This window comes from Dryobates pubescens, chromosome 12, assembly GCF_014839835.1.
Source record: "Dryobates pubescens isolate bDryPub1 chromosome 12, bDryPub1.pri, whole genome shotgun sequence".
Classification (NCBI taxonomy): Eukaryota; Metazoa; Chordata; class Aves; order Piciformes; family Picidae; genus Dryobates; species Dryobates pubescens.
The window spans coordinates 3,791,488-3,811,809 of NC_071623.1; the positions used below are offsets into that span (position 1 = coordinate 3,791,488).

General features: G+C 48.3%; 1 protein-coding gene across 7 annotated transcripts in view; it reads left to right on the forward strand.

Moving 5' to 3' along the window:
* BCL9 (BCL9 transcription coactivator) overlaps positions 1 to 20,322 on the forward strand; it is a 65,601-nt gene that overhangs the window by 42,202 nt on the left and 3,077 nt on the right. For 6 of the 7 annotated variants that reach the window (XM_054165839.1, XM_054165840.1, XM_054165841.1 and 3 more), the window contains exons 2-7: positions 7,076 to 7,158; positions 12,224 to 12,530; positions 14,155 to 14,471; positions 15,340 to 15,529; positions 15,962 to 16,061; positions 16,473 to 18,702. In XM_054165839.1, the coding sequence (XP_054021814.1) occupies positions 12,478 to 12,530; positions 14,155 to 14,471; positions 15,340 to 15,529; positions 15,962 to 16,061; positions 16,473 to 18,702 (2,890 nt within the window). In that variant the 5' untranslated portion in view covers positions 7,076 to 7,158; positions 12,224 to 12,477. The remainder of the gene's footprint in view (positions 1 to 7,075; positions 7,159 to 12,223; positions 12,531 to 14,154; positions 14,472 to 15,339; positions 15,530 to 15,961; positions 16,062 to 16,472; positions 18,703 to 20,322) is intronic. The other variant, XM_054165842.1, reaches the window with a different exon arrangement.

Here is a 20,322-nt window from a genome sequence, read left to right on the forward strand (position 1 = left end):
GCTGATGACTGACTCAACCCCCTCATCCATATCATCAATGAAGATGTTAAAGAGGGTGGGGCCCAGCACTGATCCCTGGGGGATGCCACTGGTGACTGGCATTGATGACCCCATTTAAACTTTAGGAAAAACAAGCCCAGAGAAGTGAGTGAAAATAGAACAACTCTGACTCCTAACACCTTAAGTACTTCCTGTAAAGTTTAGAGCGAAGGTAAACAGAAAACTGTTGTTATCCACTGGACTCCTGTTTGTAATGCTGACTGGTATTGGGGCTGTAAGCTATTAAAAGTGATGTATTAAGCTGCAGAAGGCTGTCAGATATTGGGGAAGCACTCTTGAAGCATTCCTTGAAAAATCTGTTATTGCTAGAGCTTTTGATCTTTTATCAGTGTTAACAATAGCAGGAACTCTGGAGCAGACTAGCTGCTGCTAAGGTAAGCTCCATGTAAAGTGCTCACCACTCCAGTTGTAATGTACATAAACTGTTCCCAGCACTGTTAGCACAGGTGGAGCTGAACTGATGTTGGCCGCCGTGCTGGAGTATGCCGAGGCTGAGCGGAGGTCAGCAGAGCATCATGGCACACTATAGGTTGTGTGACAGTGTACCTAATACCTTAGCAGCAGTCTGGCCAGCCTGCACCTGTAAATTCAGCTTTGCCAACATTAGTAGCAATGGTGTGGGCAGCAAGGGGAAGTGTTTATGGCATTCCTGTACAGAAAGTGACCACTTGTAGCTTAGGCTTTGGGGGTTGTGAGGGTTTTTCCTTTGATTCTTTCCAAAGTGATTTCTGGAACTGTGTCAGAGTTTACCATGAGGTGACTTGAGGCTGAGATGGACCAAGTGGGTCAAGGGTTGTGGGTTTTTTAATGTAGTAACAACTGGGAAATTGAAGGGGACTTTGAATGTCTGGCTGCATACACCTTGAATGTACTCAGCAGCGTGCACGAGCAGGTACCAGAACAAGAGGACACAGTCTCAGGCTGCTCCAGGGGAGGTTTAGGTTGGATGTTAGGAAGAGGTTCTATACAGAGAGAGTGATTGCCCATTGGAATGGGATGCCTGGGGAGGTGGTGGAGTCACCATCATTGAAGGTGTTCAGGAGGAGACTTGATGGGGGTGCTTGGTGCCATGGGTTAGTTGATTAAGTGGGTTGGATTGATTGATGGGTTGGATACGATGATCTTGAAGGTCTCTTCCAACCTGGTTTATTCTATGTATTCTATTCTATGCATCACAGTATCACCAAGGTTGGAAGAGACCTCAAAGATCATCTCCTCCATTACTTTGAGGAAGGAGTTGTGGAAAGACTTGTACATAATCAGAAACTGTCTGGGACAGCTATTCATCCCCATTGTAATAAAACCACATGGAAGTGGTAGAAGCATTAAAAAGAGTTTAATGGACATCTAGTTGTCTTACTGACAGTGTTAGTGTTAGTAACAGCTCTTAAAAGTGATAGTTATGTGTGCAGTGAGCAACATGCCTGTTGAAAAAGATTACTTTAGAATGATTTCTGTATATACCTAAAAAGAATAATTAAATGGCCTTTACATCATGGCTACTGTTATCCATGTACTTGTCAAAAGGAGGGAGAAGTCAGTGGAGATGCCGTTGTCTGAGAGCAAAGGGAGAGATGTCCAAATCCACTTTGTTCTCTGATCTTTGGGATTGTATTATGCTTTGTTAGTGATTGTCTTGACTACACTTTCTAAGGATGAAGAGGGCAAAAAAGTCAGATGTTCTGTGACTGTCCATGTTTTGAGTGAACTGGAGGAAAGACCGGTTCTTTGGGAGTGTCCATGTGTGTGGGGATAGGAGCTGACGAGGGGAAAGTGTGGAAGAAAGGGTATGCACTTACTCTAGATGTGTGGACGGGCAAGCACAGGTAGGCTCAGCAGAGCTGCATTCATATGATGATGCATACTGAATTTGCACAGGGGCAAATAAGTATATTCTTACAGTTTCTGGGAGCCTTATCCTGTGGTCCTACATTCTTAATGTGAGCTACTTGAAGGAAATTCTCTTCTTCCTTATAATGCCATAGCCTTGCCCAATCTTTCCCTGTCAATGTGCTTGTAGGTCATCAATGTGTTAATTTTAAGTGAGCCTATCTTTGCTCAGCCTCTTTCTCTGTGCTTCAAGGTGTGGAGGTAGTTACAGGCAATAACCTGCCCATCTTTTAGAAGTTGAGAGAGAGGTGTGTGTGCACCATGTGTACAAGGGGAGTTATTTTCTCAGTGGAGGTTGTAATGAGCCTGGTGAAGATTGTAGTCCCTACATTCATGTAACAAAATGAGTTTGGGTGACAAGCTCTCAATTCTTTCTTGTTTGGAATTATCAGTGATTTCTCTGATGTGCATAAGGAGGAATTCTTGGCTTTGGCAAACTGAAGACCTTGTGTACACCATTGTATTTTATTCCCAGTACATAAACTTAGAGAAGTCCACGCTGCTCCATAATAAATTGGGACCATCTAAAAGTAGGTGACTGGCTGTGATTTGCTATCCAATCAGCTCACTGTTAACAAGTTAGCTCTAGATGTTGAGAAAATGATTTATAAGTAAACAGAATCTGTGGCTTGCTAGGGAATCACAGAATGGTCAGAATGGTATTTCCCCCCCGCCCCGAATCAGAAGCTGTTTTGTGTAGAGAGTGGTCTGTGTATCACAGGAAGTGCCCCTAGTGCAAGTGGCCACTGCCTTTGTGGTGGGTAGAGCAGGTGAGCAAGTGAGCTGAAAGTCTGCTGTGTGATAACTGTGTGGCTTGACCAAAAGACGAGGTTAGGCACAAACACTGCTGTGGAAAGACCTGGGACAGGAGGTAGTCGGGCCATCTACGTTTTTTGAACAAGGAGAGTTGTATTATGTTCACATGACTTGCATGTTGATACTATGTCTTTAAGTCCAGCAGTTCTCCTTTAAGAAGAAAGAGCATAGAGACCTGTCAGGAGGATGCAAGTGTGAACAACTGCTCTAAGTCTGTCTGTGGCATCAGTCACTGCTGCTTCCTTTGTGCGGGTGAGCGTGTGGTCACCTGGTTGGCTGAAAAAGGAAGTTCGTCTCCTGAAAACTCATGGTATCTTTAATCTGGAGTTACTTTTCAGCAGGGTCACAAATGCTAGTGATGGCCAGAAGGGGCAGAGACTTAGGCTGGTGAAATTGCTTTCCAGGGTTCAGCACATACTTGGTGTGCAGAAGATAAGGTGGCACTTGGGACAAACCTGATTGAATGCTGGTGGTTCCAATACTAGCTGTACTGCAAGCACATGCTTTATGCATTCATGGGAAAGGATGAGGAGGATAGCATTTGCTAAAAGGTGTATTTAAAGGTGTATTTCAAAGCCCTTAGTGGGGACTATCTCTAGAAACTGGGACTGGCTCAGGGGATTGAATCATAGAATCAATAAGGTTGGAAAAGACCTCAAAGATCATCAAGTCCAACCTGTCACCCAACACCTCATGACTGCTAAACCATGGCACCAAGTGCCACATCCAGTCCCCTCTTGAACACCTCCAGGGACAGTGACTCCACCACCTCCCTGGGCAGAATGTTATACATTCCAATGTATAACAACCCTCTCTGTGAAGAACTTTCTCCTCACCTCCAGCCTAAACCTCCCCTGGCACAGCTTGAGACTGTGTCTTCTTGTTCTGTTATTGGTTGCCTGGGAGAAGAGACCAACCTCCACCTGGCTACAACCTCCCTTCAGGTAGTTGTAGAGAGCAAGAAGGTCTCCTGTGAGCCTCCTCTTCTCCAGGCTAAGCAGCCCCAGCTCCCTCAGCCTCTCCACATAGGGCTGTGCTTCAAACCCCTCCCCAGCTTTGTTGCCCTTCTCTGGACACGTTCAAGAGTCTCAATGCCCTTCTTAAATTGAGGAGCCCAGAACTGGACACAGGACTCAAGGTGTGGCCTAACCAGTGCTGAGCATAGGGCATGATGACTTCCCTGCTCCTGCTGGCCACACTGTTCCTGATGCAGGCCAGGATGCCATTGGCCTTCTTGGCCATTGAAAAGTGTCCTGTGCCCTTGTATCCTCAGGTATCATGGGGAGTTGTGTGGGATGTAGAGAACTCGTTAATTTATCTATTTGCTTTTATATGATCTTAAGGGAGGTCGATGCTTCAATAAAAGCATTGAATAACACTTCCTGCATCCTCCTTGTTTCCCAGTTGCACTCCTTATCGATGAGGTGTGTAATCAAACACTTTATTAAACAGCAGCTTATTAAAATGTAATGTGCTGTTCAGCTGCAGGTGTGCAACATAAGCAGATGCTAAGCAAAACTGGGAACTGCAGCACGTGATGGAAGCCATTGGTAACTCTTGGGCAGTCTTGGGTGTGTGGTTGAAGGAGGGTCAGAGTAATAGGATGTGACCTTCCCAGTAGAACTGCACTGAAGAAGCGTGTTGGCTGATTCATTGCCTTACCCCACCTCCCAGCTCTCATGGGGAATCCACTGGTGGATGCACATGCAGAGGTTTGCTTCCTGGTGGCTGGCAGGATGAGCAGTTGCTCAAACTGCTCCTGGTGCTGCTGTTCTTGGTCCCTCCTGAAGCTGCTGCTCTTCCCAGAGCAATCTCTTACTCCACTCTGTCTCTCCTTTCTTTCCCACTCCACTGTCAAAGCTACAGTTCAGGGTGCTGGCTCAGCTTGCATTTGTTTTCTGTAGCAGCAGGTCTCTCACCTTTTTTCTTTTTCCATGCTGATTTTGGTCTCTCACCACCCTCAGTCCACCATGGACCGAGTCTCAGAAAGGCCACAGGGAAAAAAAAGAAGCATGCTCTTTCTTGTGCACAGAGAAAGGTTTCTTGCCTTTAATGCTTCATGTCACAGTGAGGCCACGAGTTTCATACTTTTATCTATTTGGTATGCCTTTATTTCATCTCTCCACATTCTCCCTCTCAAAGAGAGAGAAAAGACTGAAGTGACTCGGTGATAACCGCAGCTGTTCCTGCTGCAGCAGCCATAATGCTATACACCTTCAAGTACCTTACCACTTGTTACTACCAAACTTCTACAGTTTAAAGGCATGAAGAGACCATAAGGTAGTTTGGATGGGTTGGTGGTTTTTTTCATATTGGTAATGTGGTGGCTAGTTCAGTGAAGTCTGGGGGTGATTCATGAATGCTTTGCCAAAATGTAAACCAAGATGTGCAGTTGTCCTGTTAATTACTCTGTGCTAGCTGCTTGGGTACTTCCTCTCAGCCTTTTGCTTTCAAATTCTCTGTGAGGCAAACTGTCTTGTGCTGACTGTGGCCTAAGACCAGATGAGCAGCAGAAATAGTAAGCTGGGGAATAGAATCCCATTGCAGTAACTATCTGGGTAAGCTTAAGGACGGATGGTGTCTGCTCGTTTGTGTCCCTCTTGCAGTTCTCAGCTGCGGACTCTAAGGCTGTCACATTCTGGTTCTTTGCCAAGTTGGATTTGAACATTTGAAGCAACAGAGCTCTGACTGCTGTGACAGACTCTCTCCATTCTATTGTGTGCTGGTGTTCACACATTTTTCCCTTTCAAGGCAAAAGGTGATTTCTGTCACTACTTTAGTACAGGTGTGTCGGTATTGGCACTGGCACAGCTTAGCTTGTATTATTTTGTTGGGTGGGGTGGGGGAAAGGGGAAAGGAGACATAACTGGGTAATTGGATTCAGGGATGATTGTGCTACTGTGGTAGGTTTTACTGGATGAAGCAGCTTGTTGCTATAGGTGTTTGTTCCAGCTCCTGTCTGCAGGTGTGACTTGGCTAGATAAGGATGGTCTATCGCATTGATGATTTCATTGTTTGATTTGGCTGGACTGGGTGGAGAATGTAGCTGCATTGTTTCGGACTAGCTTTGTAGGTTGGCTTTGTTGAAGTGCATTACATGGCAGTGCATTGCTACATTATTAAGGTGAAGCTGCAGTAGATAAGAGTTGGAGAATGTCGGAGGAAAGCGAATATGCAGAGTTTCACAATGCATCACTAATTGAGCCTCACAACAGCTCTTCTATTCCTGTTGGGAGATCTGGGCAGCAGAATGCATTGGGATTACACAGAAAACCGCTGGTAGGGATTTCAGTTAGCAGTTGTATTTTAACTGTAAGGTTGTCCATGTTGTGTAAATGGCTGAGAGTGCTCTGAAAGGCCACGTTGACCCCAACAATGTGTTTGGATTCTTACTGTCCTTGCAGCTTCTCCGGTTTTCATAGTGAATGAGGGAAAACCTGGCAGGTATCTGCTCTGTCTTTCTTTCCTGGACTCAAGTTTACCATAAAGCCATTCCTTGGAATCTGTGTTTTATTGTATGAGTACACTTCCAGGCACTTAAACATGTGACTGAATTGATGCAGGGTTGTCTCCATTGCTGAAAATGTGGCTGATCAGTTCTTAGCCTATTAACTCTTTTGACCTCATAGGAAATCACCATAGCACAAGGTGGGGCTAACCCCTCTATTTTGAGCAAACTTGCAAATATGTCTTGCTTGGGAATCTTTGCAGTTTGATTCTCTTCTCCCTGTAGTGTAGCACAATGATGGGAAGTGGGAGCTGCCAGAACAGTAGGCAGTGTTTCTTCCTTCTAAAACCTGCCTGGTTTTCCCCTAGATGTTATTGTTTGGCTTTACATAGTACTTGCTGTTTTTATTTATGTGTTGTCTGGTTGTGGAGGAGGTTGTAGCTACAAAGCATGGGGCTGGTGGGAAGGGGGGTGGTGGCAGAAGTTGCTGGGCACATAGTAAGGGGAAGGTGAGCCTTTGAAGAAAGATGGGTGCAGAAAAGGGGAAGTTACATGTCTGAGCTTTGTGCCAGCTTCTCTGAGCACAGATGAGCTCATGGGAATCTAGCTAGCTCAAATATGGGAGTGCTAAAGCAGGTCTGACCTATTTCCCCTCCATGTGCAGTCTGCATCTTCAGACTCTCCCAGTCTGATGGTGGCTTTTTTGATGCTGACAAACCTTGCCAATCTGAGCAGAGGCTTCCCCTGTTCAGTAGCTCAGAACAAGTTTTGGTTCCTCTGCTTCTGTGGCTGGATGCATGGGAGGTCCCATGCTTGGCTGTGCATACTTGATTAAATTCTTCCTCTCTCTCCTTTATCTAGGTGATATTTTCTTGTGAGACGAGTAGTTCGCAACTCATGGCCTCCACAATGAGGACTGCAGTGTCGTGACACCAGGGGTCTTGGTAAGCTACTTGTTGGAAAGAGGAGGGCTTGTCATAGTTCCACAATTGCATGTCCATCTCTTGCTTCTGCAGTTGAGGTTTAAAGTGATTTTAAGCCATCCAAATTGTAAGCTGCAGCTGAGTGGTATGAGGCTACTTTTCACCTGTTCTTACCTCCTCCTCTGAGCTTGCAGTGGTGCTGATGTGGTCACAGATCAGGGGACTACTCCAGCTGAAAAGAGATTCCAGCTGTTTCTCTTAGGTTAGTTCCCATTTGGATCTTGCCCTGCTGTGGTCAGGAGAGAGGTGGTGGGAATGAGCAGCCAGTAGAAGCATCCATTTTCCCTGCAGCTGTTGCCTAGCATACCTGAAAGCAATCCTGCAAATACAGACTTGGATGTAGCTTGCCAAAATGGCTTGAAAAGTGGCTTGGCCCTTCGCTGTCGGTGACCCTAGCTCCCATTTTAAAGCAATGATAAAGGCTTTGCTGTGGCAGGCAGGCTCCAGCTGCAAAAGTTAACATTTCTCTAGAGCTTTTCCATTATTGAACCCTGGATTCTCAGACATACATGTGTTAGAAGTGCATTTGGAAAAATCATGAGGCATTCCATTTCACATTATGAAAGGTGGTACATTCCCAGTGTGCAGAAAGGAGAAGCTGAGGAAGTTGAGTTGCTGTTGTTCCATCAATGAATACATTGATGTCTCCTGTAGAGCTCTCTGGTAAGAAGAAACTTAAACTCAGACTGGAAAACACAGTTCCCCTGCAGAGTGTATCAATCCTAATAGGTGGAGGATACATACATATATATATATATATATATATATGCTAATAAAAAATTAGGGTTGGGTGGGTTTGGTTTTTTGTTTGTTTGTTTTCCCTGTAAAGTACTCAAAAGTTTGCTGGGCAAGCAGCATGATCCTGATTGCATTCCTCATGTTTTCTCATTGCACTCTGCAAGGCTGGGATTCTGAGGAAAGAGTTGCCTTATAATAAAAGGTGACATGATGATGCATAAATATCAGAAGTGGGAAAGCAGGGGATGAAACAACTAGAATACTTCTGGAGGGTGGACTTCAGGTTACTTAAGGAACTAACTCAGAAGGTACCTTGGGAAACAGCCCTTGAAAACAAAGGGGTCCAGGAGGGCTGAACCTGCTTCAGGAAAGAATTTTTGAAGGTGCAGGAACAGGCTGTGCCAGTGTGCTGGGAGATGAGTTGCCAGGGCAGATGGCCTGGATGGGCAATGAACTTCTGAACAAATTAAGGGGAAAAAAAGAGGGTGTATCATCTTTGGAAGGAAGGTGAGCTTACCCATTAAATGTTTAAGGATGTTGCTAGGTCATGTAGGAAGAAAATTAGGGAGGAAAAAGCACATTTGGAGCTTAGACTGGCCTCTGCTGTGAAGGACAACAAAGAATCCTTCTATAAATATGTTTATAGCAAGAGGAAGGGCAGGGACAACCTCCACTCCTTGGTGGACATGGAGGGGAATATTGTAACTAAAGATGAGGAAAAGAAAGAAGTACTTAACACCTTCTTTTCCTCAATTTTTAATAGCAGAACAGGTTGTCTTCCAGACAACTGGCCTCCTGAGCTGGCAGATGGAGTATAGTTACCCTGTGTTCCAGGGGAAGAAGTTTGAGACCTGCTCAAACACTTGGGTCCCCACAAGTCCATGGGACTGGATGGGATCCATCCTAGGGTGCTGAGAGAGCTGGCAGATGTGCTGGCCAAGCCTCTTTCCATCATTTTGCAGCAGTCCTGCCTCACTGGAGAGGTCCCAGAAGACTGGAAGCTGCCAACATGGTGCCCATCCACAAGAAGGGCCGGTTGGATGAGCCAGGGAATTCCAGGCCTGTCAGCCTGACCTCAGTGCCAGGCAAGATTATGGAACAGGTCATCCTGAGTGCAATCACACAGCACTTACAGGATGGCCAAGGGATCAGGCCCAGCCAGCATGGATTTAGGAAGGGCAGGTCCTGCCTGACCAACCTGATCTCCTTCTATGCCCAGGTGACTGCCTGGTGGATGTGGGGCAGGCTGTGGATGTAGTCTGCCTGGACCTCAGCAAGGCCTCTGACACCATCCCCCACAGCAAACTCCTGGCCAAGCTGTCAGCCCCTGGCTTGGACAGCAGCACTCTGAGCTGGGTTAGGAACTGGCTGGAGGCTGAGCCCAGAGAGTGGTGGTGAATGGTGCCACAGCCAGCTGGCAGCCAGGCACCAGTGGTGTCCCCCAGGGATCAGTGCTGGGCCCCATCCTGTTCAATGTCTTTCCTGATGATCTGGATGAGAGGATTGAGTCCATCATCAGTAGATTTGCAGATGACACCAAGCTGGGGGCAGGACTTGATCTGTTAGAGGGAAGGAGAGCTCTGCAGAGGGACTTTGCCAGGCTGGGCAGATAGGCAGAGGCCAAGGGCAGGAGATTGAACACATCCAAGTGCAGGGTTCTACACATTGGCCACAACAACCCCATGCAGTGCTCCAGGCTGGGGTCAGAGTGGCTGGAGAGCAGCCAGGAAGAAAGGGACCTGAGGGTACTAGTTGACAGTAGGCTGAACATGAGGCAGTAGTGTGCCCAGGTGGCCAAGAAGGCCAATGGCATCCTGGCCTGGATCAGGAAGAGTGTGGCCTGCAGGAGCAGGGAAGTCCTTGTGCCCTGTACTCAGCACTGGTTAGGCCACACCTTGAGTCCTGTGTCCAGTTCTGGGCCCCTCAGTTTAGGAAAGATGTTGAGCTGCTGGAAGGTGTCCAGAGAAGGGCAACAAAGCTGGGGAGGGGTCTGGAGCACAGCCCTGTGAGGAGAGGCTGAGGGAGCTGGGGTTGCTTAGCCTGGAGAAGAGGAGGCTCAGGGGAGACCTTCTTGCTCTCTACAACTCCCTGAAGGGAGGTTGTAGCCAGGTGGGGGTTGGTCTCTTCTCCCAGGCAAGCAGTGACAGAACAAGAGGACACAGTCTGAAGCTGCACCAGGGGAGGTTTAGGCTGGATGTTAGGAAGAAATTCTTCCCAGCAAGAGAGATTGGCCATTGGAATGTGCTGCCCAGGGAGGTGGTGGAGTCCCCATCCCTGGAGGTGTTTAGGAAGAGCCTGGATGAGGCCCTTGGTGCCATGGTTTAGTTGATGAGATGGTGTTGGGTGACAGGTTGAACTTGATGATCTCTGAGGTCTTTTCCAACCTGGTTAATTCTATCTCACGGGCATCCTTCTTTTAGCATTGAACTCTGCTCACTTGAATGCAGTTCTCTTTTTTTTCTTGTTTTACCTGAGATTTGCCATGTTTTCAGTCACACATTCATCTTAGGTGAGGACTCCAAAATACCACGTACTTCCACTGACTTTTGCAGATACCATACATCACTTCTGAAAGGTGGAGTTGGGTACTGTTGATAATGTTACAGTTTTGTTGTCAAAACAGATACAGGAGCCAAATTTGTATGCAAAGATGGTGCAATTTAGATGCTTCTGAAGATGTTCTCTCTTGTCTTTAATCTACCTCTGTAGCACCAGCTCCAATTACAGCATGAGGGCAGTAACAATAGTAACAGATTAACTCAAACATTCTTAACAGTGGGATAACCAGCTGATAGCCCCAGAGAGGCTTGTGGATCCTCTGGAGTGTGTGGCCCAGACTGGAGTTCATCTGATTGTGCCTAATAGGAGGCACTTAAAAATGAGACCTTTTTATGGCAGAAGCATTCCCCACATTATTTGGTTTGTGCAGCTCAGGGGAGATGAGAATAGGGACCAAGATGTTGTCTGGGAGTCATGAAGGAGGAGGCATTCGTTAGAGAGGAGAATTTTTGGAGCTGATGCAACGTGCACAACTGCAGTGTGGAGCACTCTCAGGCTCAAGTACAGCAGTGCAGTTGCTGAAAAGTGTAACTGCACAGCCTCACAAGAAGATTAATTTGGGGAACTGGAGAGCCATAGGTGCTCAATACTACGAGCTATCGATAACTCTCCTTGGCCAGAGGTGGTCACGTAGCGCCTGTGTTTCTTAATCCTCTGGTGTCAGCATATAAGCAAGCCAATTTCTGTTTCCTAAAAGCAATGTGACAGTAGTTTCTTGAAAAAAAAATAAAAATGCAGACACTCCCAGTCCAGTGAGATTTGTTTTGTTTCATTTGATATGCACGGGAAGGAACTGCTCCTTTGGTGCCGAGAAGGAATACAGGGAGTATTTACATTTGAATAATATTTAACTAGCGATGCTTAATACATTAACAATAAATCTTGGTTAGATTCTAAATTAAGTGGATTTGCATCTGAGTAGGTGAGATGAACAGGAGAGATTTTGTTGAAACATAAACAAGGCAGAAATGTGTTCCAAAATAATTTAGCCCAAAGGATGTAAACAGTAATGTTCAATAGTTCCCTCCTCCAGAAACAGTTTTGTGTGCCTTATTGCCTGCATCATGCACATTGTCTCGAAGAAGGAAGCTGAATAAGTGCTTATTTGGGGCTTTGGAATTTAGAGGGATAGTTCTGTAGTGATCTTTTGGCCTTTCTAATAGATTTGTGTGGCTAACCTGGTATTTTCAGAGTAATCACAGCATAACTGGCGCTTACAGGTCGTCAGGAAGGCATTTTGGTTTATTTTCCCCCATTTGTGCAGCCCTTAGCACGCATCATTGAACATATGTCTGGTTATATTGGACCAAGGAGACAGAGAAGATTTGAGCAGAGTTTATGTTCTTAAGGAATATCAGATTACAGCCACTCAGGGGAATTCTGGATAGCTAAGTCATGTTGGAGACTTGTAATTTTGGCTTCCTATTGACTTGCTGTGAGGTGTCTTCAAGCTGGGAGCAGATGCAGAGTCAAAGTGTCCAGATACAAGGCACTTCCCCGTTTTGTTGACTCCAGAGTGATTAGCTTTGGATAAAGGGAAGCTAGCTTGTGCCTGTAAACTGAATGGCCAGCCAGGGCTGCCTCTGTTTCGAAATCCTGAGCCATCTGAAAGCTATTCTCTTGTGTCTGCTCAGTAATGGGAGAAGAATGGCCACTTACTGCTACGCAGCAGACACCTCTGCTTGGAAAGTCACTGGTTTTCTGTTCTCTTGTGGGCCGGTTTTAACAGTGTGCCCTGGAGATGCGAGAATTCCCCTGGGCAGCAGGAGGCACGCGTCTAGAGAATGCTGGAGCTGCAGGAGGGAAGCGCCCAGTGCAAACCCAGAGAGGAGCGAAGAGAAAAAAGGCAAGCAGACAGCCAGCACTGAGAGAAGCGGGCAGCAGAAAGTGCTTCGACGCTGCCTCTGGCGGCACACTCCCCAGAGGAACTTGACGAGAGCCCATCTGCGTGTGTGTGAGACTGTGAGCTCAGGATTTCTGTCAATGCATTCCAGTAACCCCAAAGTGAGGAACTCCCCGTCAGGCAACACACAGAGGTAAGGAGAGGAGCCTGCAGTCAGTCGCTCTGGGCTGGTGTATGACGGTGTCCCTGCTCTGCTGCAGGATTAGGCAAGGATGGGTGCATGTGACTTGCTGGTTCTCATTTGTGTTCCTGTAAGACCTGCTGAGTACCTGAGTGCTGACAAGCCTCCACATTTGTTAGGCTCAGGATAAGCTGAAAGCTGTAAACCTGTGAGGTGCAGATTCTCCATTCCTCACACCCTCCTCCCTCCCATCAGGTGTCTGAATAGGCTGTGGTAGAGTAAACATGCTGCTCTTGGGAGGAGGGGTTGTGGTGTTTTTTTTTCCCTTCTCCCTCTTCTAATTACCTGTTTCCCCAAGGGGTAGTTGGCCTGCAGAGGGTCTCTGTCTGTACTTTCACACAAAATGCTTCCTCTGTATTACTGGCCTGAGCAGTCTGGAGAACTGGTCAGCTGTGTGCTGAGATCTCCTGCATCATTCACCTGCCAGTGCAGCAGGTCAGCATCTCTCCTCCACTAATTTGGAAAGGGAAAATGTGGAAGCAAAGCACTGTCCAGGGACTTAGTGGTCTGATTGACAGCATTCTTGAGCTTGATTATTTACTTCTAGAGGTCGTCTGGAGCTTAAGAGTAATTCACAGGGAATGCTTCTGAGTCATATGTCCGTCCGAAGGAGGAAGCAGCTTTTGTGAGTCCCAGTGAGGATGGTAGCTAGCTCTGGATGTTGGAAATGGCAGTGATGATGGGAAAATACAATGCAGAAGATCCAATAGCCACGGATTAACTGGGGGGGTAAGGAGAAAGGGGTGGCTAATACATCTGCAAAACCCAGAAGAGGGGAATATTTTTAGGATTGCAATTTGCTGAATGGAACGGGGAAGGAAGGCAGGCTCTGAATCTCCTTTGGCAAATTAAAGGAGCTTCATCTGCCCCATTTTACAGGAGTGTGCAGCGAGATGGTATCCTTCTCTTTCCTTATTCAGAGACAGGTTGTAGCTGGTTTAATTGTTTTCACGGTCAGAGGTTTGTGTTTTCCTGGCAGCTCGCCCCGGTGTATGATGAATGCTGCAGTAATGCTGGGTTTTCCTTGTGCTCCCTGTAGAACTGGATAGGGAGGTGCAAGGGAGGGTGCGGAGTGGGGGTCCGCTCTCATCAGAGCTGCAGCTTGTAGTTGGGGTCCAGGGGAGTGGTGAGGTGAACTTTTATTGTGCTTTGTTTGTTTACTCTGAGCTGGTCTTGGTGTGAGTCGCTTCTCTGTGCACATAGAAACCGTTGTCTTTATTGACAGAAGCCCCAGAGGTAGGTCCTCATGTGACAGCAGTTCCTGGGATCTGGCAGGTCTGTAGCTTGCCCTGGTGCCTTCTTGAGCAATGAGTTACCATCTTGGATAATAACCCTTTCAGGGCATGTTCCAAAAAGCACCTGCATGACTCTAAGCTTGCAGGCATTTTTATATTTGTCAGCAATTGTCTTAGCTTGCAAAAGTGGCAGTGATTATTCCTGCTTCTCTCTAATTTGTTGCTACAGGGTTGGATGAATCCATGGCGTCATTTGTCACTCTTTTTTTTTTACCCCCCCCCCCCCCCTTTTTTTTTTTTTCTCCTTTTCTTTTCTTGTTTTTCTCTCTCTGTGTCCCCAGTAGCCCCAAATCAAAGCAGGAGGTGATGGTCCGTCCCCCTACAGTGATGTCCCCGTCTGGCAACCCTCAGCTGGATTCCAAATTTTCCAACCAGGGCAAACAAGGGGGCTCCACCAGCCAATCCCAGCCCTCTCCCTGTGACCCTAAAAGTGGAGGTCACCCCCCCAAAGTGCTCCCTGGCCCGGGTGGGAGCATGGGGCTGAAGAACGGGTCTGGAAATGGTGCCAAGGGAAAGGGGAAGAGAGAGAGGAGCATTTCAGCAGACTCATTTGAACAGAGGGAAGCTGGGACTCCTAATGATGACCCTGAAATCAAAGGTATGTTTGCTAGGATTCATGTGCAAGTACAGACAATTAGTCTGAGTTTGCTGTGAGATGGAGAATTGCTATGCAAGGGTTAGCGAAATATTTCTTTGTCTGGAGTTCTGGAAGTTCCAGACAAAGAAGTTTAAAGGTCTTGAGAGCAGGCAAAGAGGAGAGGTTGTCATAGCTGGCGTCATTAAATGGCCTGTTCACGCTCAGTTAAGGTGCAGGCCTGAGCGATGGGAAAGTTCCTTTGCAACCCTGAAACACCCCTGGAGGACTTGAAAGTGCAAATGCAGCCTGTTGGTTTCCCTCTGGTCTTTGGCCTTTCAGGAACTGCTCTGTTGTAACAGGGGTTTTGAACACTATGCAGTCCTGTTTTGTCAACACACATATAGCCTGTCGCACCCTGGCTGGTAACACAAGCTAGAGAGCTGGGATTTCTGTGTTCTGCTCCAACGTTGCCTCTGTGAAGCAGTGCTGGAATGGACTAATAGCAGTTGTCCATCTTTGTTTTGTTGTCTGCTTGCTAGGTCATGTGGCTGGGGGGGGGGGTGGGGGTGGGGGAAGAAAGTCAAGTTTTGCACTGACTGTTCTCCATGGGGGCAGACTTTATTTATTTGTGTTGGTTTTAGTGCATAGTTTTCCTGCTGTTCTGTGTGGTGTTGGGAACTACCACTTGCCTTGGAAAGGGACAAGATGAGCTTTCTCCCAGTGGTACCTGAAGGGCAGCATGGCATTAAAGGGAAGATGCATGGTGTAACGGAAGGAGGGAGAAGTGGGAAGCTTCAGAGGAAGAAAAGCTCTGATCATTGCCCAGAAATAGTTTCCAAAGAGCCCCCAAAGTACTGATTTTTGTCTTTTCCTCTTTCTACCCTTCTAGACTGCAATTCTGCTGATCATGTGAAGTCTCAGGAGTCTCAGCACACACCACACTCCATGACTCCTTCAAATGCTTCAGCCCCAAGGTCTTCCACACCTTCCCATGGCCTGACTGCCTCTTTGGAGCCAGCAAGTGGACAGAAGACTCCATCCAAAGTGGTTTATGTGTTTTCTACTGAGATGGCCAACAAGTAAGTAGGTAGATGCTCGAATGTCTTCAGGAAGCAAAGCTTATATTTATGCTCCCTTCTTAAGAGACTCTCAGGTGCGCTTTCTCCGAGTGTATTACTTGTTTTGGGGATGCTAACGGAGCTGGAGTGGAGACTGTCACTGCTCTTGCCCTCTGAGAAGTGATTTTTATATATATATATTTATTATTTATTTTTTCCACCTTAAATAATTTTTGCCAGTGGTGGTAGGTACTGTTTTACAGTCAATGCAGTGAGTAGCAGCCAGGATGGCATGACCCCTGAATTGCCAAAGAGTTTGTATCTGTAAATGTTTTCTTTTGCTGCTCCCCTAGAGTTGTCTCTTCCATCTGCCAGCTGCAGGCTAGAAGGGGAGGGCAGTTAAGAAAAAACCAATTCTCAGCTTCAACTGGATGTGTCTGTCTGCTTTCACAGGGCTGCAGAAGCTGTGCTGAAGGGACAGGTGGAAACCATTGTGTCCTTTCATATCCAGAACATCTCAAACAGCAAGGCGGAACGAAACACTGTACCCTTGGTAGGGAATGCCTGCATGTGGGTGGGAAGGGAAATGGTAAATGTTTGTATGTGATTGGGAGAGATGGATCATTACTTACACTTTGAAATAAATGTTAGGGTGGAAGAGAAAGAGGCAGTCACTGTTTTAGCTTTCTACAAATAAATGTCTTGGATCATCCAAAGAAGAGCTGGAGTCTTGCAGTGTTTCTTATGTTTCCAACCTGTTGTTCATACAGAGCTATCTCAGGCAAGGGTACCTTGCTGTAACAGGTTTCTGCACTAGTGAGGTACTGCTGTGTAATAGCTGCATGAAGGCTCCCCTTGTGAAGTGTGTGCTGGCGAGGTTGAGACTGGACGTTTCATTTGCACCACTGCTTACGTGACGTGGCTGTGGGAACAGTGAGTGACAGCATGTGCATTTCTCTTGCAGAACCCTCAGATCACTGCACTTCGGACTGAACCCAAGCCCCTGCCACAGACCCAGCCCCCTGCTGCCCAGGACCAGAACCCTCCCCAGAATGCCAAAATGCAGCCGACTCCACCTGTGTCAGCACCAGTATCCAAATCTACCGGCCCTCCGTGTCCTATAGATCAGGACAGTCCCAGCGTGGAAAGCAAAGTGATGTCTGTGGGCAGCCCTGCAAACTCTACCCCCTTGCAGACAGAAGGATTTGGGCAGAGTTCAACCCCAAATAATCGAGCAGTGAGTCCAGTTTCTCAAGGTAGCAATAGCTCTGCTGCAGACCCCAAAGGTCCTCCCCAGCAGGTGTCTGGTGGGGACGCATCCAGTTTGGGCGAGAATCCAGATGGACTGTCACAGGAGCAGCTGGAGCATCGAGAGCGCTCACTGCAGACCCTGAGAGACATACAGCGCATGCTCTTTCCTGATGAGAAGGAGTTTGCAGGAGGGCAAAGTGGGGGGCCACCCCCAAATACTGGGGTGCTGGATGGTCCCCAAAAGAAACCTGAAGGGCCGATACAGGCCATGATGGCTCAATCCCAAAGTTTAGGCAAAGGGTCAGGGTCTCGGACAGACGGAGGGGCTCCGTTTGGCCCTCAAGGACACAGGGACATGCCTTTTTCCCCAGATGAAATGGGGCCACCACCAATGAACTCCCAGTCGGGACCCATAGGTCCAGACCACCTGGACCACATGACTCCCGAGCAGGTGGCCTGGCTCAAGCTGCAGCAGGAGTTCTATGAGGAGAAGAGAAGAAAGCAAGAGCAGGTGGTTGTGCAGCAGTGTTCTCTGCAGGACATGATGGTTCATCAGCACGGGCCTCGTGGAGTGGTCAGAGGGCCCCCCCCTCCCTACCAGATGACCTCTGGGGAGGGCTGGGGACCTGGGGGTCCGGAGCCCTTCCCTGAAGGCATGAACATGTCACACTCTCTGCCCCCCAGGGGTATGGCCCCTCATCCCAACGTGCCCGGGAGCCAGATGCGCCTGCCTGGTTTTGCAGGGATGATGACTCCTGACATGGAAGGCCCCAGCGTCCCAAATCCTGCGTCCCGGCCTGGGCTTTCAGGAGTTAGTTGGCCAGACGACGTGCCAAAAATCCCAGATGGCCGAAGCTTCCCGCCTGGACAGGGTGTCTTCAGTGGCCCTGGCCGAGGGGAGCGGTTCCCCAACCCACAGGGCCTACCTGAGGAGCTCTATCAGCAGCAGCTGGCTGAGAAGCAGATGGGCCTCCCTCCTGGCCTGAACATGGAAGGCATCAGGCCTGGCATGGAGATAAACAGAATGATGCCCTCCCAGAGACACATGGAGCCTGGGAACAATCCCATCTTCCCTCGCATGCCGGTGGAAGGGCCGATGAGCCCCTCCAGGGGAGACTTCCCAAAAGGAATACCCCCCCAGATGGCCTCTAGCAGAGAGCTGGAGTTTGGGATGGGACCCAGCAGCATGAAGGGGGACATGGGTATGAATGTCAGCATGGGCTCCAACCCACCCTTGGTCCCTCAGAAGCTGAGGGAGGCAGGAGTTGGGCCAGAAGAGATGATGAAACTGCGCCCTGGCGTGTCGGAGATGCTTTCCTCTCAGCAGAAAATGGTGCCACTGCCATTTGGGGAGCACCCACAGCAGGAGTATGGCATGGGTCCCAGGCCTTTCCTTCCCATGTCTCAGGGCCCAGGAGTTGGTCTCCGAAATCTCAGAGAACAGATTGGGCCTGACCAAAGGACTAACAACCGGCTCAGCCACATGCCGCCACTACCTCTCAATCCCACCAGTAACCCTAATAGCCTCAACACTGCTCCCCCTGCGCAGCGCAGCCTTGGCCGAAAACCCTTGGATATCTCCACAGCTGGTCAGGTGCATTCACCAGGAATCAACCCCCTGAAGTCCCCCACAATGCGCCAGGTCCAGTCTCCCATGATGGGATCTCCCTCGGGGAACCTCAAGTCCCCTCAGACACCCTCCCAGCTGGCAGGAATGCTTGCAGGCCCCACTGCCGCAGCTGCTGCTGCCTCCATTAAGTCCCCCCCCGTCTTGGGGTCTGCTGCTGCTTCTCCTGTCCACCTCAAGTCTCCATCTCTCCCTGCACCTTCTCCTGGATGGACTTCGTCTCCAAAGCCTCCTTTGCAGAGCCCTGGGATACCCCCAAACCACAAAGCGTCTCTCACCATGTCTTCTCCAGCCATGATGGGAAATGTGGAGTCTGGTGAGTGCTGCCTCTGCTAGCCAGATTGGTTCTGTTGGGTTACTCCAAAGTGTGCAGCAAGGGGAGGGAGGAGGTTTCTTGCAGAGTGGCAAAAGCTAGATGGTGCTTTGCCTGTCGGAGGGAAGCTGTGCCGAGGGTCTGCCGGGTGGCTCCGTGAGCGAAACATGAGCGCATTCCCCCTTCCTTTTGTGCTTTGTGGGTTTGCACCACACCTCCCATGTGTCACCGTGAGGGCCGGTCGCTTGGGACATGAAAAAGTTTGGGCCAAGAGGTGTGAAAAGATTAGGTGTGTTAATAGGAGAAGCCTCCCTTCAGAAGGTTATTTTGGCCTTTGCCATAGCTTTATGGAGGAGAGCCTGGTATTGAAACAGCTTTGAGACAAAAGGGCTTCTACAAAGACATGCAGAGTGTAGCTTGCCAGTTGTGTATCTAGGTATGGTTAGATATGGTTAGTTCTTTCTAGGTTTACCAGCACAGAGAGGGAGATGTGCTAACATTTGTTCAGGCTTCAACCGTTTTGGAGAGAGCTCTACGCTGCTGCACGTAGCATTTGATAGCATGCTGGAGCCCTGTGCATGCCTGTGACCTTGGGCTGCGAGTGCTGGGACTACCCATCTGCTCTTGAACGTGTATGGGTTGTTGGTGGCATGCTTCTGCACTCTCCTTACCGCTCCAAAACCTTCCCGGAGCTCAGCCCGAAGCACATTCAGCCTTCCTGCCCGGCAGCTCTCGGGAGAGGAGCTGTTTGCCCATGTTGCCCTCTAGTGCCGCTGCGGGTAACGGCGGCGGCCGGGACTTGGCGGCCGGGCGGGAGAGCTGGCGGTGGCGTGGAAGGTAACTGCTTGCACCAGCCTTCAGGGTTGCTGGCCGGGGCTCGGTGCCAGGGAAAGGGAGCCATGGTGCTAGTGCCCATTGGGGCTGCTGAGGCCATCCCCAGTGTGACCCCAAGTCGGAACCGAGTGCTTTAGTCTGTGCCTGATGTGCTCAGTTTGCATCCAAACCATAAATGTGTCAGCATTGCAGGATTGTTCTGTTAACTAATATAATTTCCTTTTTTGAGGACAGTGGGGTGAGTAAGGATGTGCACTGAGGAGCATGTAGTGGATTTTCAGTGATGGTACAATTTTGCACATGGTCTCAGTGGCATGAAATTCGTCAGTGAAGAACAAAGGAGATTGGAGGTGCAGTTAAGTTCTTTCTAGTTTTTGGAGAGCAAAGGATGATGCTAAGTTACTGAGAGCAGAGAATGCTTCTTTCATTGAAATGAACAGTATGTAAAACCTGAAAGGAAACATAAGCAGAGAATTTTACTTGTAGCTGCTGATGTGATTTGTCAGAAATCTGCCTGCATGTCTTGGCATAATATCTGCTACAGCTTTTGTGCTGTCTGCATCTTTTTTGTTTGTTTGATGCTTCCTAAAGAAAAAAGGAAAGAGGTTACAGCTGACATTTGGTGACTGCAGGAACAATTAATTGACTATGGATTTTTGTGTTTATGGCTAGTGTAGGGAAGTTGAATGGCAGGGTTTTCAGACTTGCCTGATAATTCCTGTGGATTTGTGGAGGCTGAACATAGTTTCAGCAGAAGTGCAGAATCCAGGATAAACCACCTTGATCAAT